General features: G+C 38.9%; 1 protein-coding gene across 5 annotated transcripts in view; it reads right to left on the bottom strand.

Annotated features, from left to right (window-relative positions):
* Positions 1-24662, bottom strand: part of POLD3 (DNA polymerase delta 3, accessory subunit) — a 44739-nt gene that overhangs the window by 15657 nt on the left and 4420 nt on the right. For all 5 annotated transcript variants that reach the window (XM_086340794.1, XM_086340790.1, XM_086340791.1 and 2 more), the window contains exons 3-8: positions 16936-17038; positions 10773-10812; positions 9406-9538; positions 4314-4578; positions 3628-3700; positions 1406-1571 (exon numbers count right to left, since the gene is read on the bottom strand). In XM_086340794.1, the coding sequence (XP_086196920.1) occupies positions 1406-1571; positions 3628-3700; positions 4314-4578; positions 9406-9538; positions 10773-10812; positions 16936-17037 (779 nt within the window). In that variant the 5' untranslated portion in view covers position 17038. The remainder of the gene's footprint in view (positions 1-1405; positions 1572-3627; positions 3701-4313; positions 4579-9405; positions 9539-10772; positions 10813-16935; positions 17039-24662) is intronic.

Here is a 24662-nt window from a genome sequence, read left to right as displayed (position 1 = left end):
AACTAATCACATGAAATGAGCATAACTTTGATACTGAAATCTGGTAAAGACATTACCAGCAAAGATAATATAACTGATTATACCCCCATAAACATAGATGCAAAAAATTCTTAACATTAACAAATCAAATCTAGCAATATATAAAAAGGATAATACATCATGACCAAGTGGGGTTTATCTCAAGAATGCAAGGTTGGTTTAAAATTTGAGAACTAGTCAGTGTAATTCACCACATTAACAGAAACACCATACATTTACCTCAATAAATGTAGGAAAAGTATCTGTCAAAATTCAACAGTCATTTATAAACACCATACATTCACCTCAATAAATGTAGAAGAAGTATCTGTCAAAACTCAACACTCATTTTATAAAACATCAAACTAAGAACAGAAAAGAACTTCCTGAATCTGGTAAAGTTCATGTATTAAAATGCCAACTCTTTGCGACCCCATGGACTGTATAGTCCATGAAATTCTCCAGGCCAGAATACTGGAGTGGGCAGCCATTCCCTTTTCCAGGGGGTCTTCCCAACCCAGGGATCGAACCCAGGTCTCCCGCGTTGCAGGCGGATTCTTTACCAGCTGAACCACAAGGGAAGACCATGTGTTAAAAACAGAGAGTTAACATCCCACTTGGTGGTGAAATACTGAATGTGATCCTGGCAATAACTATCAATGAGAATTGTACTCACGGGAGGAGACATTTTAACCCATCCATATCACAGATTCTGAGGAGGTGAGGCCCACTGGACAGAGCTTTGACCCTCTGCAACTTCAGCATTTTGTTTATGTTTTCTAATAGAGTGGCCGCAACCTTGCCACAAAAGTCAAGTATTTCTGGGCCTATCAGTGCTGACAGTGTCCTTTAGAATTTCTTTCAACAGACCAGTTCCTACCAACTATGAGGTAGTGTCTCAAATTCCTGGATTCATTTTTAACAGCTTGTGTGCTTTTTATTTTCTTTTCTAATTACATTTTACCACTTGAAAAATAAACTCATTGATACAAAAAGAAAACAAAGAACTTTTTCTCTTAAATTTCACTGGAAACAGTAACCCCTCATCTGGCAATCTAAGGTGAAAAACAGCCACAGAGACATATGCTCAGGCACACTTACGCCATGCCCACAAGTATAAACTGAAGTAAAGAAGACAATCAATTTAGATCAATGAGGCCCCAAAAAACTGGCTTTGGGCTCTACATCACCCGAACTGGTTGATTCAAGTTCTGCTTCACTAGATAAGCTATGGAGCGTCTCTCTCAATTTTGGTTATACAGCTGTATCCCTAAGGCATTAAGTAGGATTTAGTACTCAACTGAAAACTGCCTGCCTGTCAATAAGCCCAGACCTTTTCACCCCCAGCAGAGACACTCTTCCCTCACAAGCAACAAAATTTTCCTACCTTTTTTTTTCTTTCTGTTGCATCCTAACAGGCTCTGCTTTTTTGCTAGATTTCTTCAGGTCCACAGGGGCTGCCAGCTTTGGTTCAGTGACAGACAGAGGAGGTTGCTCCACTTTTTTTTCTTCTTTCACTTCTTGTTCTGAATCCAAATTGACTTTAAGTTTATCTATAAATAAAGTATAGCAGATGATATATAACCCCGTCGTGCAATATTAATTTATCATTCCTTTGACAGTTTACTAAGTGCCAGGTAATATATTAGGAACATGGGCTAAAGGGATGAAAAACAGTCCCCGTCCTAACAGAGCTCATGGTCTAGTCAAGAGAACATTTCTCCTTTCCAACTACCACTCTAGTTGAAACTGTTTTCATTTCTGCCTCCTGCTAATCCCTCATTATATCATAGCCCCCAGGCCAAATGATAGTAAAAGTAGGACTTAGAAAAAAATGAATACAAATTTATGAAGTACCAACATTCTCATTTGTTATGAGGAAATTAAGAGTCAGAGGGATTAAAGATGTTTCCCAAGAATATGCAGCTTATGAATTATGACAGCAGAAAAGCATCTCCTTTTTATACTGAAAAAAATATGAAAAACCTTTTTAAGCAAAGAAAGATAACAGATGACGACTTCCTAATCTGTCACCAATGCTGCAATTTTTAAAAATATATAAAACATTAAGGTGTTTGTTACTGAGACAGAATTCATGTATCATAAAATTTACCCTTATAAACTGTACAATTCAGTGCTTAATTCCAACACCACTATCCAATTTTAGAACATTTCATCACCTCTAAAAGAAATCCTGTACTCCACAAACCATCCCTTAACAACCTCTCTGTCTCTCTAGGTTTGCCTATTCTGAACCTTTTGTATAAATGGAATCATATAACATGTGGCCTTTTGTGTTCAGCGTCTTTCATTTTGCCATTTTCAAGGTTCATCTATTTTGTAGCATGTCTCAGTACTTCATTGCTTTTTATAGCTGAAAAGTATTCCATCTGTCACATATTGTCTACCCATTCATAAGATGATAGACCTTAGCATGATACGTTTTCACAGGAGGAGGAAGCCCTCCTTATGCACTGTGTGTACATGTGCTCAGTCATGTCTGACTCTGTGCAACCCCATGGACTGTAGCCCGCCATGCTCCTCTATCCATGGGATTTTCCAGGCAAGAATAATGGAATGGGTTTCCATTTCCTCCCCAAAGGAATCTTCCTGACCCAGGGATCAAACCCACATCACTTGTATCTCCTGCATTGGCCTTATGCATTGGGCCTGAAATAATACAATCATGCTTTCCCAGTAACCTGAAAGTAGCAAATTTTCATTATTTTTTTCAGAATATAAAAATGTTTTATGATAGCTTTTATGGGAAATAAAAAAACTATTACCCCAATCTATCCCCTAACTACCATTTTGACCATCACAGAAAAGCAGATTTCTGACTAATTTTGCTTGCATAGGCATGTAACAAAATTGCTTCCCACAAAATCTTTGTAAAGCATTATGCTCCAAGAAGTGTGCCATAATTACCCTTCAACTCCTGCATTCTTCCTGGTATTCTGGCCACATACCCTCAGGGGATGTGTATTTGATATGAGAAGTACGGAAATATGTGATTATTGGTTCTTTTTATTTGAAAGAATTCTCACCCAAATATATATTTTTAAATAAAGGAGATCTGCTTTCTCAAAATGTAAATATTTATAAATGGTCATTACTACCTGGGCCCTCTTAATTCAAACCGAGGTCTAGTTCATTACTGTAAGTAATCTGCAAAAATAAGAAAGGCAAAAAATTTGTTTTTGCAGCCCCTTAGGAAACAGAATGGTCATACCAGGCAAACCGACAAAGCATCCAAGATATTAACAGTACACTGTTTAACCAAGCAACTTCCCTTTTACTTTAATCACTCATTTTCAAGAACCCTATTATTTAATTCTCTTTCCAAGGCAGGAAGTAAAATCAGAAATAAGTAAACTATCCTTCAGGAGATCTCAACCAAACCCAGCTCACCAGTAAAATCCACTGTTCCAGTCGGTTATGTTCATCAATACACAGGTTTGTAGACTGCAAATTTATGTCAGGATGTAGGAAAACCACAGAGTAGTGTGTTAGATGGGTAAAAACTGTACAAGGTGGCCTTCACCTCCGATAAAAGGTTATTATATTAACATTCACGTATTAGTCAAAGGAACCTAAGAACATGCTTACTCATAGCAGCTTTTCCAAAAAAATTGCTTATGACATTCCCCTTCCCTGGTGCCTTGGGGCCTACCGAAGATGCCTGAAAGCAAAGCAAAAGAAAACACAAATGATTTTTTTTTCTGTGTTTAGGCTGTTCTTCAAGAAACAGTAAAAAATGTCAATAGTAGAACACACTGTCGTGATCATAGAGCCTCTATATTACCATGCCAGAGTGCGTACATACTAGGTATAAGAACAAAGCCAGACCACATAGCGTTTGGTATTCATCTCCAAAGCTTAGTTTCTCATAGTTTTTATAAAATTATTATCCATGAATGTGTCTAAACATTTTTTTATTATATTTAAAAACTACTTACTTTGACAGAATTAAAACAGATCAGAGGCAGTATGGTACAAAACGGGGAAAAACCTTCAGAACATTACATTTGTAATCACCGTAAGTGGAACTGCATTCTGGTTCCACCACTTAACAACAATATGACATCCAAATTACTTAACAAGATGACCTCTCCCTCACAGAACGGAAAATGAGGATTTAAACAAAGATCAAACTATCGGCCCAAGAATTAAACGACCTACACCAAAGTAGAAAAAACTAGAACTAAATATCAGAACCTTATATAATTAAACCACAACCACTGGAATTATCAAATGCTTTCTAGTTCCCCATTCTGAGCTGAGAGAAGACTTACATTCATTATTTCTTTAGCCTCTGTTTTGGTTTCCTTATTGGCATCTTGGGCTTTAGAAGCAGCTTTAGAAGCAAACATGCCCATGATTCCTTTGGGCTGCTGGGAACTCTGTTTGGGGACAGGTGGGCCGTGACCATTGGTCGTCAGCTCATCGCTGGCTTGCGTCTCGGGTGATACCGGAGGATCTGACTGCTCAAGCTTTTCAGAAGAGGAGGATTCGGCAGGAGCTCTAGGAACTGCAGCTGCACATTGGATGGCACTAAACCTGAGGACAGAAATGTCACATTAAATTAACTGTCCACATCAAACCTTCCTTTCAAACTCTTGCTTCTTCTACACAATGCTTTCTAACCCTAATACTATAAAATTAGGAAATTTTACAATTAAAATGGATTTTAGAAATAAGTTTGTGCAACAAGTACTGGAGAGAGGTGAGTGAAGTCCTAGATTATACATCTTGTTGGTAATAAAACTAAGACTGAAAACAGGTGTCTTCTACCAAACTGTATGGGTATTTTTGCTTTTTTGAAAAAAGCACCCTAATTCAAAATAGTAAGAATATACCAAACAATACGAAAATATTAGTAATTTCACCAACTGTGGTAAACCAAATGGTTATCTCTTATTTTTAAAGACCTCTACCTTATAGGGCTAGATATACCATAAATATTGACTAACTCAAAATTAAAGCTTTAAATATTAACAAATTTCCTGGCAACTCTCCTGACCAGAATGGATCATGCTTTAGAACACGGAATAAGCTGGGAACACAGCCACTAGCTCCTGTAACCTGTGGTCCTTTATAGTCATTTGTTAATAATTTATAATAATCTCAACTAACAGCACCAGAGAAGTCTGCCCATAGCCAAGTGAAAAATTTGGCACACTTTGCATGCCATATTAAAGGGAACATTCATCTCTTCCTCTGTAATCATTGTAGATGTGCCTGTTTCACAAAAATCCAAAATATAGTGTTCTATGTTGTAAATGGGTAACTGATCCATCCTTCTCAAATGGTTGTACTTAAAGCAAAGTTTTCCAACATTTCCTGACAAAGAACAACATTTTATTTCCCTCAGTCTTTTGCTTATTGAGGATAGGTGAGAGCTCCTTGAGGGTGAGTATATTATTCATCCTTTGTATTTCCGGTACCTAGTACAAGACCTGGTGCATACAAAGATTCAAAGAGAGATTATTTAAGATACTGAAAGTGAGTCTTCTGGATTCTCTCCCTTCTTTAGTGTATCATCTCAACTTGGGATGGGAGAAGATGGAGGTTAAGAAACTATGTGATGATAGCAATTACCTTAGAGATCAACCAGGCACAACTTTGAGATTAACTGGCCTAAGGAAAAAAACCTGGATAAAATCATTTAATTTTTGAAGTAACTTTAGGCTGAACAGCCCCAAGCTAGAGTTCACAGCTCCAAAAACCTTCCACTGATTTATTACAGTCTACACAGAAAAACCTCGCATTAACACAAATATTTTGTGCATCAGAGTTAAGAACAGGCGGAAGTCATTTCCTTTCAACCACCATTCTTCCTCTCTGGCCCTGCAACGCCGCCATGCACAAGGAAAGAACAACGTTTTAGTTCATTGTCAGCGTCTAAAGTTGGCCCCAAGACAACTCTTTCTCCATTTGGTCTACATTTCCACACCTTAGGGTCAGGACCAGGAACTGGCAATGAGGAAGAGACCAAGTTAGACTGGGAACATGTCTGAAGAGAGAAGAATCTGCTCAATCTAAAATATCAACTTTCTTCCTGTCACAGCACTTCTTAAAACACGGGAAACAATGAGTCAGATCTCAGTGGACCCATAATTCTCAGGACCAAACACAAACTTCTTAATTGGAAATAAATTCTTCACATTTCTTTTTATTTGTTTATTTTCTTCACATTTCTACTGAGGATATTTTAAGTATTTAAGTAAAGTTTCATTAAAGTGTCTCCTACTATCACATTTCTACCTGCCATGTTTATTTTAGTGGTCTCTATGCAAATTTAATTTTGGACTTTTGTTACTTTTGTGTCACTTTTATTCTAGTTTCCTTACTTGCTAGATACAATAGAACTGATTTTTAGAGCTTGACATGCCAAAACTAGATTTTAATACAGATTATTTTTGAAATCTAATAAATTACATAAACATATCAGGGTGTTTATGTTTTCTTATAATCCTTCTCTAAAAGACACCAGACATAAATTACTCTTTAGCAGTATAATTATATTTATCTAATAAATATTTGTATGCCTATTACATTCAAGGTTTTAAGCAGAAGAAAAAAAAAAAGAGTCAATGTCTACCATTAATTCACTCAACAATTATTTATTTAATAGTTACCAGGTACCGTTTTAGGGATACAGTGGTTAACAAAATAAACGATCCCTATTCTCATGGAACTTACAGAAATTATTTTTGGCAATTCTATATCCACCTGGATATAGACCCAACTGTATCAGTTAATCCACCTCTTCCAGTATCGTCAACCATTTCTTCTTTTTATGGCTCTTTACTAATAATACAAGTTCAAGGCATTCTCAACTTTAAAAATGGATACATTTCCCCTACCCCCAAGTCTCAATTCCTCTGTAGCAGGTCACCTCTCTTTTTCCTCTGTTTCAGCATCAAACTTCCTAGAAAGTTGTCCCTATTTGCTATCCCACTGCCTTATATCCCCATCTACCCAGGTGACCAGAATCTGGCTGCTCCACTGAAACTGCTCTCACTAAGGCCATCACTTTTCAGTTCCTATTACATTCCACTTCTCAACAGGGTTTGATACTGTCAACAAGTCCCTCCTTCTTGAAACTCTCTTCTTAAGTTTTTAGAACTCCATACACTCGTGATTTTCCCCTTATCTCTGGCTGCTTCTGCTTAGGTCCCTCTTTTTCTGTCCACCCCTTAAAAAATAGCTATTACTTAAATAGTGCTTACTGTGTGCTAAGCACTGTTCTAAGTGCTTTACATGTATGTATTCACTTAATCCTCTACAACCCTGTTAGTCACTCAGTTGTGTCCAACTTTTTGTGACCCCAGGACTGTAGCCCACCAGGCTCCTCTGTCCATGAATTTCCCAGGCAAGAATACTGGAGAGGGTTGCCATTTCTTTCTCCAGGGGATCTTCCCAACCCAGGGATCAAACCCGGGTCTCCTGCATTGCAGGTAGACTATTTCCTGTCTGAGCCACCAGGGAAGAAGCCCCTACAACCCTGAGGTTGATACTATTATCAGTTTCATTTTAGGAAAATGAAGCAGAAAGGTTAAATAATTTGCCCAAGATTACACAGTAACTGTGGCTAGAGTTTAACTTTCTGCTCTTCTTTCATCCTATACATTCTCTCTGCATGACTGTATCTACCGCTGTAGCCCAATTAATTACCTATTTTCTCTGATTCCAAAATGTCTATCTTTACCTCTTATTTCTCTCCTTAGCTCTAGACCCCTGTATCTATTGCACTGGACATCTCCACTTGGACTCCCCATCCAGTACTTAAACTCAACATATCCAAACCCAATTCATCATTTTTCCCTTCTCCCAAAGCTTACTCCTCCTCATATATCCCCATTCTTAGTGATGGTATCATCACCCATCCAGCAATTCAAACCAGAAACATGGCCATCATCCTTAATGTCATGAAGCACCCCACAATCTCCATCATAACACACTCTCTTGGTCCCACACTCTCTTGGTACCACTACCAAACCATCCAGGTATTGATGGTATGACTCTTTAACCTATGTACCTCTCCACTCCCAATACCAACTCTATACTTCAGAGACTATCATCTCTACCCTGAATCACTGCAACATTTCTCCTTCATAGTGGCCTTGTGTGCAATTATTTCCTTCAGATCCACTTTCACCATCACAGCTAGAGTGATCTTTCTGTAATACAATTCTGATCATTTCAATCATCTGCTTCAAAATCTTCAGTGGCTCCCCTGTGCAATAAAACCTAAACTTATCCTAGCAGTCAAAGCATAGAGTCTGACTCCTTATATCTTTATTTCCTGCCCCTCACTCTAGTTTTCAGGTATAGAAAACTACTGTGGTTCTGCATAAGCATCGTGTTTCCTCTCAGCCCTATCCTTCCTCTCCCACTTCCCTCTGCCTGGCTACTTCTTCTAGGCCTTTAAGCCTCAACTTAGATGCCATACCCTTCTACAAGCCATCTCTGTCTTGACTCCTCACTCCACCCCAACAAAAAAGGCAGGGATGAGTGGTCCCTCAACTTCCTCCTACACATTTATTCCTATTGTAGCACTGTCACACTATACCGTAACTGCCTCCCATAAGACCATCAGTTCCATAAGCAGGTATCAGGTTACAATCACTCTACAGTATGTGGCATGTCACACGTACTCATCAGATCTTTGCTGAATTAATTCAAATTATCTTGCTTAGTGCATGCCAAAGTAGTAGGTGTTCAATATATGTCTGAGAATCTGCTCCGAACCCTCCACACCACCTCACAAAGTAGGCATTATTATATCCAACTTAAAAATGATGAAACGAAAGCCCAAAAGAGTTTAAGTAACTTGTCCAAAGCCACTGGGCCATTAGCAGTGAAGTCAAAACTCCAGCCCATGACCATTAATTTCCAAAACCACGTACATTATAGTCCACCTCCTCCCCATGCTGTGAAGGATACAAAAGATGAATAAGATCTGATACTGGCTGTGGAAGATCAACTTGGATGATTTTGGATGGAAGGTAGAGGGATGTCAAATTAGGAATAGTTTTTTGAAGGACAACATGTCAACTGGTTCTTGAAGGGTGGGTAGGAATTAGACAAGCAGAGACTGGGGTAAAGGAGTAATGAGGGGGCACAACAAACAACATTTCTGGTGGCAGTGACAGGATAAATACATGAGAAGCAGATTTATGGGGAGTCTACTGGGGTTTTCAATATGGGTTGTGGCTATTTTTCACCTTATGATGTACTAATAAAACCAGGCATGTGTCTTACTGCAAGATAAATGAGGTTTTACTAGACTTGGCGTTCACTCTTAAGAGGCAGCCACTGTGTAAACATCTTACAAAATCAATTCGTAAAGAAGCCCACAAGGAACATTAAGGAGCTCACTTGCTGCAGTTCTGCAAGTTGCTTTTAAGGATGTCATAGTCGGTATTGAACAGAGGCCCACTGTCCTTCAGCATAGCTTTCTGGATGCTGTACACATGTACGCTGGCAGTCACCGCTAGCTTGGACTTCACTGCTACAAGTCAACAGGAAAAGCAGTCTGTTAATACACAAACTTCATAGCATGTGGGGACTTTAACAAGAAACCCTTCTGCATTAACACCATTTGTAATCGGTGGTGGTCCAAAAAAGCTCTAAAAGGCCAAACAGTCATGTATACAGTATAGTATCAACTCTTCTGTCTGTGACAAGGACATTATGATAGGTAGGTGATGATGAGTCAGTTCTAAGTTCAGCACTGTGAGGGTATCACTCAACCAGTGGACACTCAGTAAATACTAATGAATAACTGATGATACTGTGATGTGTTTTTTGTTTTTCAGTCAGGGTAGAATCTATATATACTATATATAGTATACATATATATACTGTATATATAGAGTATATATACTCTAGCATATATACATAGCAACTGAGGAATAAGTAATTTCTACCTGAGAAGTCTTCTATTTTAGTTTATAGAAAGAAACTCTAAAACAATACTACTACTAATCAGATATGTCTTCAGAGGAAAATCACAAGAAAAAATTTTAGGTTCCATGATGGAAGGGACCATGCCTCACTTGTTCCAAGTCCCTAGTGCCTAGCATAGAGCTTGACATAGAGTAGATACTTACTATGTATCTACTGAATGAATAAATCTACCACTGTGAGAATTCAGAAAGAAAATCTTGGACATTTTCACTGTCTTGAATAATTCAGTTAATTTATAAGAAAACACTCCAGTGGTAGGCATCTTTATATACAAAGTATGACAGTGGTTTTGTCTTGAGACATCCAAGATCACGTGGCTATTACAAAATTCCTTTGACTTGGGTATTAAAAAAATAGAACAGTAGCATTAACAGTCTTGAAATAGGTAGACAAATTTAACTTAGAAGTTATACTATGCCTTTCTGGCTTTATAATATCATTCTTTAATTTTCTTCCTAAAAAAATTGCTATGAAATACAACACGATATTTAGAGATGATTGTCTTTTTATAGTTAATGAGGTGTTCCATACGGTATTTGTAAGTGTTTTACATGTCTATCACGAGTTTTGAAATTCTGTGATAAAAGTGTTTTATCAATGTTAGCAGCTATTGGCCTTAAAAATGGGAAGTTAGTGGAGTATCATATTTTAACATGTTTCAGAAACAACTAATAAAAGAATATATGGCTCTCCAGTAAAACAGCTAAATATATATGCGATGTTAATGACACTGATGCCCTAAGAGGAAAAACTTGCTAAATCGCTAAAATACTTACCTTCCAATTTATCTTCTCTCACTACTGCAACCTTGTGGCACTGTAAGGAAATAACACTTCATTAGTATTTAAAGTATTAATAGTGCGACTTGCAGTTTTAAAGTTTCCTTACCAATAACTCAATTGCACTGGGATGTAAAATTAGAAACATTAGGTTCCTCTGAAAATATATGTTCCAGACCCATTTTTAACTTGCTTTCTTTAAAACTTCTCAATCAGGTTAAGGAAAGTGAGAGAGTATATATAAATCAATAACAAAAACAAAAAAACCCAAATTACAAAAAACACAGCATCTCAAACTTGCACTTTGCCTACTGCAAGGAGAAGAGGAATTTTCAGTAAGTAACATAATGAGAATTATTGTATAATCATATGGAACCAGTTAAAAATTGGATCTGTCTTATACCATGCAAAAAAAATTCATTCTAAATGGATCAGAGATCTAAAAGTAAAGAATTAAACCATATATGCACAAGAAAATAAGGGTGAATTCTTCTAAAAACTAATATAACCTGAGAATACAGAAAAGTTTCTTGACTGCAATTCAAAACCAGAAGTAACTGAAATTATCCATAAAAACTAACAAATCATTTTTGGTTAACAAAAAAACAACAATTTTAATTAAAAAGACAAATGGTCAAGTGGGAAAAATATCTACAACTTATATCACAAAGGGCTACCATACAGCTTCTAAAACAGAGAAAACAAAGACTAACAATCCTTTAGAAAATAGGCAAGAAGTATGAAGACACAGTTCACAGAAGAGAAATGCAGATGATGCTGAAACAGGACATGTGCTGTGTAGAAACAGGTGCTCTCATACATTGCTGGTAGGAATGGAAAATGGAGAGGTATTTGGCAATATTCATCAAAGTTCATATATAGCCTACCTCTAGGGACATAACCCTAAAACACTCTGGCAAAAACATAAAGCACATACACATTGAGCTATTCACTGTGGCACTGTATGTACTAATCAGACTGTAAATAACTCAAATAACTATCAGTAAGGGACTGCTGAATAAACTAAGGTATATCCATCAATGTAGGATCATGTGGCTGTAATAAGGAATGAGAAATACTTCTGCAAATACTACTGAGCCAGAGTAATGCTCAGGATCACTTACAAACCTTAAACTGCCTTTAGTCATCATATTGTTAGTAAAATTATTGGTTTTGCTTTTCTAAATCTCATGTATCTGGCTAAAGCAAATACATATTCCTTTTAATGTTAGGACAACCAAAGTTTACAACATAAGAAAAAAAGAGTAATATAAAATTGAGTAAGTTTTTTAAAAATGTAATTGTAAGTTTGAACTGAGAATATCGGTATGTCTTCATAATGCATTTTCTCTTAAAAAAAAAACAAGCATTCTTAAAAATGTCATGTTCTGCAAAATTGTACAATAAAAATTACAGAGCTTATGAGAAAAAGAGCATTAGGAACTAATCACTCAAACCTACGTAAAAGGAGCCCTAATAACAATAATTGGTACCCTCAGGAGAAAACATGGCAGCTGAGACAGTTTAGTATCTTTAAACGCTGCCTTAGGGGATATTAGAAATGCAGAAAAACAACACGGTGGAAATGCCAGTGCTAAAACAATGTAAATGAGAACAGAGCTCTGATTCAGTGGGTTCCTGTTAAGGGCAAAACAGGCGTAAGTTCAGCATCCATAAACCCAGAGCCTGGCTGGGGGCAGGCCCCTTGAGCTGTTAATCAAAAAAAAAGGGAAAATATGGCTAGTTGATGAGAGAAAGTTCCTCTTCATAGAAACATTTCAGTCAGTAAATCCAGAAGGAATGACAGAATTAAAACATCACCATTTTGTAACTCCTGGAGAACTAATGATCAAGGTAATGATAAAAATCAATCTCAGCTAAAATCATCACATGACAAGCTAACGGGGAACCTAATAAAAAATGGATCAGGCCAACAACCTCTAACATCACAAAAAGAATCAACCGAACATTTCCTTTGAAACATTCAAATAATCCTTTGGAAGACTCGGCAGGATGAGATTAGAAGGAGATTTCTACTTTCTATGTATTATTAAGCAATTTTACAATAATAATAATCACTGGAAAAATAAAATTACTTACCTGTTTAAAAAGCCATAGATAACCTACGCATCTTTGAATCAGGTCTGCTTAATCTTGTTTCTAATATACAATGACATCTGATTTCATCTACACTTGCAAATATCTAATTAACATCTGGCTTGCCAAATAGTTTACTAACAAGGAAAGAATATGCTCAGTTCAGTTCAGTCGCTCAGTTGTGTCCGACTCCTTGCGACCCCATGAATTGCAGCACGCCAGGCCTCCCTGTCAATCACCAATTCCCAGAGTTCACTCAAACTCACATCCATCGAGTTGGTGATGCCATCCAACCATCTCATCCTCTGTCGTCCCCTTCTCCTCCTGCCCCAATCCCGCCCAGCATCAGAGTCTTTTCCAATGAGTCAACTCTTCACATGAGGTGGCCAAAGTACTAGAGTTTCAGCTTTAGCATCATTCCTTCCAAAGAAATCCCAGGGCTGATATCCTTCAGAATGGACTGGTTGGATCTCCTTGTAGTCCAAGGGACTCTCAAGAGTCTTCAAAACCACAGTTCAAAAGCATCAACTCTTCGGCGCTCAGCTTTCTTCACAGTCCAACTCTCACATCCATACATGACCACTGGAAAAACCATAGCCTTGACTAGACGGACTTTTGTTGGCAAAGTAATGTCTCTGCTTTTGAATATGCTATCTAGGTTGGTCATAACTTTTCTTCCAAGGAGTAAGCGTCTTTTAATTTCATGGCTGCAGTCACCATCTGCAGTGATTCTGGAGCCCCCCAAAATAAAGTCTGACACTGTTTCCACTGTTTCCCCATCTATTTCTCATAAAGTGATGGGACCAGATGCCATGATCTTAGTTTTCTGAATGTTGAGCTTTAAGCCAACTTTTTCACTCTCCTCTTTCACTTTCATCAAGAGGCTTTTGAGTTCCTCTTCACTTTCTGTCATAAGGGTGGTGTCATCTGCACATCTGAGGTTATTGATATTTCTTCCGGCAATCTTGATTCTAGCTTGTGCTTCATTCAGCCCAGTGTTTCTCATGATGTACTCTGCATAGAAGTTAAATAAGCAGGGTGACAATATACAGCCTTGACGTACTCCTTTTCCTATTTGGAAGAATATGCTAGTCATAGAATATAAGTTGGAGAAGGCAATGGCACCCCACTCCAGTACTTTTGCCTAGAAAATCCCATGGACGGAGGAGCGTGGTAGGCTCCAGTCCATGGGGTTGATAGAGTCGGACACGACTGAGCGACTTCACTTTCACTTTTCACTTTCATGCATTGGAGAAGGAAATGGCAACCCACTCCAGTGTTCTTGCCTGGAGAATCCCAGGGACAGGGAAGCCTAGTGGGCTGCCGTCTATGGGGTCGCACAGAGTCGGACACGACTGAAGTGACTTAGCAGTAGCAGTAGAATATAAGTATCTTATAGCCTTTCAGTTCAGTTGAGTCACTCAGTCATGTCTGGCTCTTTGCAACCCCATGAGCTGCAGCATGCCAGGCCTCCCTGTCCATTACCAACTCCCGGAGCCTACCCAAACTCATGTCCATTGAGTCAGTGATGCCATCTCATCCTCCGTCGTCCCCTTTTCCTCCTGCCCTCAATTTTTCCCACCATCAGGGTCTTTCCAAATGAGTCAGCTCTTCGCATCAGGTAGCCAAAGTATTAGAGTTTCAGCTTCAACATCAGTCCTTCCAATGAACACCCAGGACTGATCTCCTTTAGGATGGACTGGTCTTCTCCAACACCACACTTCAAAAGCATCAACTCTTCGGTGTTCAGCTTTCTTTATAGTCCAACTCTCACATCCACACATGACTACTGGAAAAACCATAGTCTTGACTAGACAGACCTTTGTCAGTAAAGTAATGTCTCTGCTTTTTAATATGCTGTCTAGGTTGGTCATAACTTTCCTTCCAGGGAGTAAGCATCTTTTAATATCATGGCTGCAATCACCATCTGCAGTGATTTTGGAGCCCCCCAAAATAAAGTTTCTCACTGTTTCCACCGTTTCCCCATCTATTTGCCATGAAGTGATGGGACCAGATGCCATGATCTTAGTTTTCTGAATGTTGAGCTTTAAGTCAACTTTTTCACTCTCCTCAGTAAAGCGTCTGCCTCCAGCGCAGGAGACCCGGGTTAGATCCCCAGGTTGGGAAGATCCCCTGGAGAAGGAAATGGCAACCCACTCCAGTACTCTTGCCTGAAAAATTCCATGGACTGAGGAGCCTGGTAGGGGTCCACGAGGTCACAAAGAGTTGGACATGACTGAGCGACTTCACTTTCTTTCACTTTCAAGAGGTTCTTTAGTTCTTCTTCACTTTCTGCCATAAGGGTGGTGTCATCTGCGTATCTGAGGTTATTGATATTTCTCCCAGAAATCTAGATTCCAGCTTGTGCTTCATCCACCCCAGCGTTTCTCATGATGTACTCTGCATATAAGTTAAATAAGCAGGGTGACAATATACAGCCTTGACGTACTCCTTTTCCTATCTGGAACCAGTCTGTTGTTTCATGTCCAGTTCGAACTGTTGCTTCTTGACCTGCATACAGGTTTCTCAAGAGGCAGGTCAGGTGGTCTGGTATGCCCATCTCTTTCAGAATTTTCCACAGTTTATTGTGATCAACACAGTCAAAGGCTTTGGCATAGTCAATAAAGCAGAAATAGATGTTTTCCTGGAACTCTCCTGCTTTTTCAATAATCCAGTGGATGTTGGCAATTTGATCTCTGGTTCCTCTGCCTTTTCTAAAACCAGCTTGAACATCTGGAAGTTCATTGTTCATTCACGTATTGCTGAAGCCTGGCTTGGAGAATTTTGAGCATTACTTTACTAGCGTGTGAGTAAGTACAATTGGGCGGTAGTCTGAGCATTCTTTGGCATTGCCTTTCTTTGAGATTGGAATGAAAACACCTTTTCCAGTCCTGTGGCCACTGCTGAGTTTCCCAAATTTGCTGACATATTGAGTGCAGCACTTTCACAGCATCATCTTTTAAGATTTGAAATAGCTCAACTGGGATTCCATCACCTCCACTCGCTTTGTTTGTAGTGATGCTTCCTAAGGCCCACTTGACTTCACATTCCAGGATGTCTGGTTCTAGGTCAGTGATCACATCATCGTGATTATCTGGGTTGTGAAGATCTTTTTTGTACAGTTCTTTTGTGTATTCTTGCCACCTCTTCTTAATATCTTCTGCTTCTGTTAGGTCCATACCATTTCTGTCCTTTATCGAGCCCATCTTTGCATGAAATGTTCCCTTGGTATCTCTAATTTTCTTGAAGAGATCTTTAGTGTTTCCCATTCTATTGTTTTCCTCTATTTCTTTGCGTTGATCGTAGTTCTGTTTCTCCTTGTAAATTACTAAATTGCCATTCCAGTCTGGAATCTCACATTCTTAAGACTCTATTGATATAGGCCAAATACAGTAAGTATTTGGATAAATCTGGCTTCTGAACTTATGAGTCACAGGGAAAGTCAAAAGAGAAGAGGAAAACATGCATCTGTGTGTGATTCTCTGAGGATCTTGATCCTTGGGCTAAATTCTCTAGGGCTGGTGGTATGGGAGCAAAAGAACCTTCAGGTGAGGTTTAGGAAGTGAGAACCAAAGAGGTGTTCCTCAGTTTGGGGAGGAAGCAAGAAAGAAGGCATTAAGTTCCCAAGAATCAGTCTGGTACAGGAGAAGGAAAGGAGTTATTTCAGCAGAGCTTCTGGGGTGAAAGCTCAAATTAAAATCAAATTCACTTAAAAATTGTATTTGCTGAACACCTGTGTGGCTTGACATCTGAACAGGCTGGAAATTAACCAGCATTGTCCCCAATATAGCTTCAAAAGGAAGAAAGAGGAACAGAAACAGTCTGGAATGTCTTGTTGTCTAGGGAAATTGTACAATGATGATAATAGTCTCTGTATTGATATTACCCAAACTTCTCGAGAGTTTTAGGTTTAGTCTAAAAATTCAAAATAATCACTGTCTTCAAGTAGCTTTTTAAAATTTCCATAATACTGGATCTTGTTGTTTTTGCCCTGTGTTATGTTAGATAATACTATTAATAGCTCAAACACATTTAAACTCATTATAAGATTCTGAGAACTTACAGAATGTCCATTCTGAATGAGACTGCCAGACACTAAATAGGTGACATGCAGTTGGGCTCCTGAATTTTCCTTTCGCTTCCTTTCAACGTAATCATAGAGCATCCTGTTACAAACAAAATGCACAAGTAAGTCATTAGCGAACGTTTACCTCACCGACTCTTAATTCATGACTTAAAAGTTAGTAAATAGTAAATCTGACAGTCCATCAAACATTATACAGAATATTTTTGCTCTGTTCATAGACAAAGAATTAAAAAAGAACGAATGGAACACAGGGGATGGGGTCAACTTGTATAAAGCCAGCACAGTGAGTGACCAAACAACTGAAATAAAAGAAATCTAATAATCGGTCAAGTGAGACTGAGCTTGCATTAAAAGAAGTAAAGACATAAAATGGCTAGAATCATCAATCAAGAATAAGTTCAGTCACTATCTAGCCATGTGACCCTAGATAAAATAGTTTTTCTAGGCTTCTTTATATCCTGAGGTATAATTACAGAGGGCTGTATGAGATTGGCACTTCTTTTACCCTGGGATCCATAATCCTTCACCCCTCAATATTGTAAGCAAAATGTGTATTTTGCAAGGGGAAGGAGGCGGGGAGAGGGTAGAGATAGTTCAAGGTTTTCAACAGATTTGCAGAAGGATTACTCCAAAACATTAAGAACCATCTTGTAGATGATCACAAGGGCCCTGCTCTGAAATTCCAATTTTAGGATCACTCAGAATCAATGTTGTTTCAAAACCACAAAGTAACAGTTTACTCACACTGCCCCAGTATTCATTAACCTAAGACTGCCAAATAGTCACTATAGAAATAATGTTGCTTTTAGTAACATTCCCTAAATTCGTTTTTATCCATACGATCTGATTAGCATCAGAAGTTGACTCCCCTCAATAACTTACAGTTTAACTTCAAGGAAAGAGACATCATTTGTGTTGCTATTTCAAGAAACATTTACCAAGCCTCTATAATATGTCATACGTCTGCCAAGGATGGCTAGAAACAAAAGTTCCAAGAGAAACTCAACCTACACTGTGGACTGAGCTCTTAGCTTCCTTGATCCAATGCCTCACTCATCTCCTGCCACTCTTGAATTGGCTCTGCTCTACTTCCTGCACAGACTTGACTTCCTCCTCCTCTTCTGTACTGCTGGGGTTGTCTTCAGCTACCTTTTCAGTCTATATTAGAGTGAGCAATCATCTGGGTTTGCCTGGATCTGAGGTATTTCCTGACATGGACTTTTAGTGCTAAAACCAACAGTCTTGGGCACACCAAGGATGACTGGTCACCTTACAACATACTCTCCTTGACCCATTTCATTCATCTCCTGGCTTCATTTATTCCCAACAACATCATCTGCTCAAACCATCCAAGCCAGAAATCTGGGAGTCATTATCCCTCACTTCTCCCAGTCTGGTGAGGTGCCAAATCTTGTCAGTTTTACCTCCCAAGTAATTCTTGACTCCCTGCCCTCCAAATCCCTTGACTGGACTATTTTAATTCCAAGTGTCAATGCCTTCGTCACACCCCCTTCCCCTTCATTATCCACAAAGCTGCCAAGGTGAAGTTTTAGAAATGCAAGTCAAGTCATCTGTCAACAAAACTTAACTGGGTGGCTACTTCATACTCTATGCCTTGGGGATAGAATAGTGAACAAAGCAGTCAAAGTGCTTACCCATTTAGAGTTTGTACTGCAGAAAAGAGAGACAAATAATAAGCAAACAAGAAGTCAGATGGTAGTAAATCTACAGGGAGAAAAAAGACTAGAAGAATAGAGTGTCTAAGAAGTTTTGCTATTTATATAAGATTAGGGAAGGCCTCATGAACAGAGCCCTGTGGGAAGTTACAGAGCCATCAATGTGGATATCTCAGCAAAGAATATTTTAGGCAGAAAAAACAAATTTGAAGGTTCTGAGGCAAGAACGTAAGCAAGGTGCAAGGAACAGAAAAGGTAAGTGTGCTGAATAAGGAAGAAGGAAAGAAGAGAGCCAAGCACGAGACATGTAGGGCTTTGTGGCCCATTAGGAAGGAAGTCATTAGAAGGTTTAGAGCACAAATAACATGATCTCACTTTTTAGGAGGATTTCTGACTGCTGTGTGGAGAATATACTATTAAGAAGCAAGGAAGGAAGCAGGAAGACCAGTTACAAGGCTACTGCAGTAATTCAGGCTAGAGATGACGGTGGCTCAGACTAGGATGGTAGTAATTAGTGGATGAATTCTGGGTACATCTTAAAGGAAGAAACAACAGGATTTGCTGATGGACTGATTGTGAGGTATGAGAGAAACAGAAATCAAGGATGACTGGACTAAGCAACTCAAAGAATGAAGTTGTCATTCACTGAGATGGAGAAAAGCAGAAGGAGGTGATGGTGGGGGTGAGTGGAAAATAATTAGGAATTAAGTTTTCAGTTCAATTCAGTTCAGTTCAGTCGCGCAGTCATGTCTGATTCTTTGCGACCCCATGAACCGCAGCACGCCAGGCCTCCCTGTCCATCACCAACTCCCGGAGTCTACCCAAACCCATGTCCATTGAGTTGGTGATGCCATCCAACCATCTCATCCTCTGTCGTCCCCTTCTGCTCCTGCTCTCAATCTTCCCCAGCATCAGGGTCTTTTCAAATGAGTCAGCTCTTCGCATCAGGTGGCCAAAGTATGGGAGTTTCAGCTTCAACATCAGTCCTTCCAATGTTTTGGGGCGTGTTAAATCTTAGATGCCCATTAGCCATTAAGTGCTGTTGAAAAGGTAGCTGGTTATTCTTATCTGAAGTATTACTCTTTGTTCAAAAGTTTTCAGTAGCGCCCTATCCCCTAAGGAGCCACAGGTCCATCAGTGACATGTAAGACTTTTCTTCGTCTGGCCCCTGTATTTCTCACCATTCTCCCATACTCACACTATTTTCAGCCTTATGAAACACTCTGAAGTTCTCCTAGCTCTTTTGTATGCCCTTCCTTCTGCCTTCTGCTCAGACCTCATCTACCTAATTCCTCATCAAGACAGCAGCTCAGGTATTATCTCCTATGTGAAGCCTTCCCTAACACTGCTAAGCAAGCAGGGCAGCCTTGCTTTCTAAGTTCTAACAGGAACTATCCCACATCTGTTATTATAGCACTTACCACACTGTATTCTAATTGTTTAATATCTGCCATCCCCACTAGACTATAAACACCCTGAGGGGGGGAAAAAAATCAGCATTTTTGTTGATTTCTATCTCCTGTTCTCTTTAGTATTTCCTTCCATGCAGCAATTATGTTAGGAAAGATGAGGAACACAGAGTCATGAACATTTTGGTTTATTTATGCTAGTTAGGACCATCCTAGCGGAAGAAATGGTAGGCAGGGACTATACCAAGATGCTCTCAGCTTGCTGGTGAAATGCAGTCTTTTATCAACAACTCATAGTCTCGCTCGCATCATTACAGTCATTGTCCTCTGTGCACCGTCTCACCGGATCAACCGGTTGTTTTATTACATCTATCACATAATATAGTATCTGTTATATTAACAAGATGGTCAACACTGCACAACCTCTTTAAAATTTTCTGAATGTCTTTTGAATCTCTAAAACATGTTCATCTAATTTGATTATGTCAAAATCTCAGCAACAAAACACGCAAAATATTCTTAAATATGAATGATAATAAATATGATTTCCTACAAGATGCACTTACTACCCACATGATTAACTATATACCTTTCATCTCTCCTGATCAGTTCCACCCATAATTTTCCCTAAGATATATAAGGTGTATAGCCTATATTATCTTCCCTAATCTAATTCCTTCACAGCATTTTTATAGCCTGAAATTATCTTAAGTCAATGATGGGAAAGACCTTGTCTGTCAAGTTTGCTGCTTTATAACAGAGCCTAGAATAATGCTAAAAATGTAGTAAAACCTGAAACAATATTTCTTATTGAACCCATGCAAACAGCAACAACCATGCCCAGTCACTGCCCTCAGTGCCAACAATGATAAGTTAAATGCTCTCACTATAGATAAGAGAAAAAAGGATGCCAGGACACTCTAAGTCTCTGTTTTCCCATGTGTTAAAAGAGATTGATAACACCCATTATATTGGATTATTATAAAGATTACATGAGATAAACATTTGTGAAAATATCTACCATAGTGCCCAGAACTCACTCAACAAATATTCACTGGCACCTATTATGAGCTGGGAAAGATGGAAGGCAAAAGGAAAAGGGTGTGGCAGATGATGAGATGGTTAGATAGCATCACTGACCCAGCGGACATGGTCTGAGCAAATAAATGCCAGGAGACGGTGGAGGACAGAGGAGCCTGGTGTGCTGCAGTCCATGGGGATGCAAAGAGTTGGACATGACTTAGTGACTGAACAATATTATGAGCATGGTGTGAAGATACAATAATTGTGGCAGACTGTATTTTCCAAAGATGGCTGCCACAACATCTCCCATCCTGCATGCTCTTCTTCATTCTCCCATAGACAGGTGGAGTCATCCTCTCCCCTTGCATCTGGGAAGGCTAGAGATTAAATGTAACCAAAAGAATGAAGCAGACACAACACTGCTTGACTTCTGAGGCCAGTAAGAAAAGGCAATCAGCTTCTGCCTTGCACTGGAATGTGCGTATTTACAGCCGTGAATTGCTGGGTAAGGCCTCACTACCTGAAAATATGCTCTTAAGAAGCCCAGGCCATATAAACAGGTCACACACAATGACTGGTCAATAGCCCCCACTGAAGTCCCAGCTGACAGCCAGCAACAACTGCCAGACATGAGAATAAATCTTTACATGTGTAGAATAAATCTACACATGATCAGGCTTCAGTCACTGATGCCTCTCAGCTGAGGCACCAGACATTATGGAACAGAGACAACCATTCTCATTGCACCGTGCCCAAGTTCCAAATCAGAAGAATCTATGAACATAATAAAATGGTTGTTTCAAGCTGCTAAATCTGGGGGCAATTTGTTACAAAGCAACAGTAACTGGAACAGTGAGGAGCCTGATAAACATGTTCCCTGCCTCATGGAGTTTATATTCTAGTGGAAGGAGGGCATACAATAAGTGAGAACATGTCAGCTGGAAATAAGAATTATGAAATGCTGGAACACTGGATATCCACATGAACTGGGCCCTTTCCTTATACCATATGCAAAATGATGTCTGAAAAAAGTTATTATTTATAGGCATACCCCAGAGATATTGTAGGTTCACTTCCAGACCACTGCAATGAAGTGAATATCAAAATAAAGCAAAGCAAATAAATTTTTGGTTTCCCAGTGAATATAATAGCTATGTTTACATTATACTGTAGTCTATTATGGGTGTAACACCATTATGTCTACAAAACAATGTATACACCTTAATTAAAAAATAATTTATTGTGGACTTCCCTGGTCGTCCAGTGGTTAAGAATCTGCCTTGCAATGCAAGAGACACATGTTTGATCCCTGGTAGGGTAAGTAAGATTCTACATGCTGCAGAGCAACTAAGCCTGCGCGTCACGACTGGAGAATCCGAGCGCTACAATGAAAGAGCCCATATGCCACAAATTAAGACCCGATGAGGCCAAGTAAGTTTTTTTTTAATTTGTTGCTAAAAATGCTAGCCATCCTCTGAGCCTTTAGCAAGTCACAATTCTTCTCGCTGATGGAAGGTTTGAAACATGATGAGAATTACCAAAATGTGACACGGAGACAAGAAACAGGCGAACGCTATTGGAAAAATGGCACTCATAGACTTGCTCAACTCAGGGTACCACAAACCTTCAATTTGTAAAGAAAGAAAGAAAGAAAGAAAATGTAGTGTCTGCAAAATGTAATAAAGAAGAGTACAATAATATAAGGTATGCCTATACACATTTTAGGGCTTCATTCATAAGTTACCTTGAACCAACATCTAATTTGAAAACTACAGTGTACTCTTACTGTGAGGAAGTATAATAAGAACAAAATACGTAGAAATGTTAAAGTGATAATTACTGATTTAAGAGCTAAGACTACAGAACTCTCACAAGAAAACAGAATTAAATCTTCATGATTTACTTGGGTTAGACTATGCCTTAGATACAATATAAAAAGCACAACAGAAGAAAAAAAATTAGACACTATCAATAATAAGAACTTCTTTGCTTCACAGGACACCATCAAGAAAGTGCAAAGACAACCCACAGAATGGGTGAAATCATTATCTGATCAGGACACTGTTTCTAGAATTATGTAGAGGGACTTCCCTGGTGGTTCAGTGCCTAACACACAGCACTCCCAATGCAGGAGGCCAGGGTTCAATCTCATATGCAGCAACTAAGAGGTTGCATACCGCAACTAGAAGATCACATGCTGCAACTAAAAACACCCCACACGACACAACCAAAAAGGATCCCTCACGCTACAGTTAAGACCCAGCACAGTCAAATAAATAAACAAATCCGGACTTGATTACATAAAGAACTCTCACAATTCAATAATAGTAAAGACAAAAAAAACCCATGGAAAAAAATGGGTAAAGGATCTGAACATGTATTTCTCCAAAGAAGATACACATATGGTCAATGAGCACAGGAAAACACGTGCCATTAGCTAAAATATTAGCCATTACAGAAATGCAAATCAAAAACATAATGATAAAACTTCATACTCACTAGGATGGCTAAAATTAAAAGACAGATGGTAGAAAAAGTTGACAAGAATGTTGAGAAAGTAGAACCTCATACTTTGTTGGTGGGATTGTAAAACAGTGTAGTCACTCTGAAAAACAGCTCCTCAAAATGTTACATATGACCCAGAAATTCCAATCTTAGGTGTATACCAAGAGAACTGAAAACATGTCTACACAAAAACTTGTACACAAATGTTCACTGTAGCATTATTTATTAAAGCCCCAAATGTGGAAACAACCCAAATGTCCATCCGTTGATGAATGGACAAATAAAATGTTGTATATCTATATGTTATGGGTTGATCTGTGTCCCCCAAAAAAGATATGTTGACCTCCTAACCACCAGTATCTCAGAGTATGACCCGATTTGGAAACAGGGCCTTTGCAGATGTAATTAGTTAAGACAGGTCATAGTGGAGTAGGGTGGGCTCCTCATCTACGACTGTATCCTTATAAGATGGCTATGTGAAGAGACAGACACACAGGAAGAATGCCAAGTGACTATGAAGGCAGACAGTGGGGTTACACAGCTACAAACCAAGGAATGCAAACCACCAGAAGTAAACCACCAGAAGCTAAGAAGAAGCAGGGAAGGATTTTTCTGTACAAGTTTCAGAAGGAACATGGCCTGGCCAACATCTTAATTTTGGACTTTAAGCCTCCAGAACTGAGACAATAAATTTCTGTTGTTTCAAGCCACCTGTTTGTAGTATTCTGTTCTGGCAGCCCTAGAGAACTTACACCATAAATGGAATATTATTCAACCACAAAAATGAATGAAGTACTGACACATGCTTTAACATAGACAAACCTCGGAGATATGCTAACTGGAGGGAATTAGATACACAAGATTGCTTATTATATGACCCCATTTATATGAAATGTCCAGGATAGGCAAATTTCTATAGAAAGAAAGTGTATTAGTGGTTGCCTGATGCTGGGGGGTTGGGAGGCAGGAATGATGAAGGACTGCTAATGGATACAGGGTTTCTTTTCTGGGGTGATGAATATCTTCTCAAATTAACTATAATGCTGACTGCACAACTCTGTAAATATATTAAAAACCAATGAGCTGTACA

Source organism: Bos grunniens, chromosome 15 (assembly GCF_055505025.1).
Source record: "Bos grunniens cultivar Pamir isolate PY7600 chromosome 15, Bosgru_T2T1.0, whole genome shotgun sequence".
In the NCBI taxonomy this organism is placed as follows: domain Eukaryota; kingdom Metazoa; phylum Chordata; class Mammalia; order Artiodactyla; family Bovidae; genus Bos; species Bos grunniens.
Note: the sequence above shows the minus strand (reverse complement) of the source record. Positions and strands in the feature narration are given on the sequence as shown.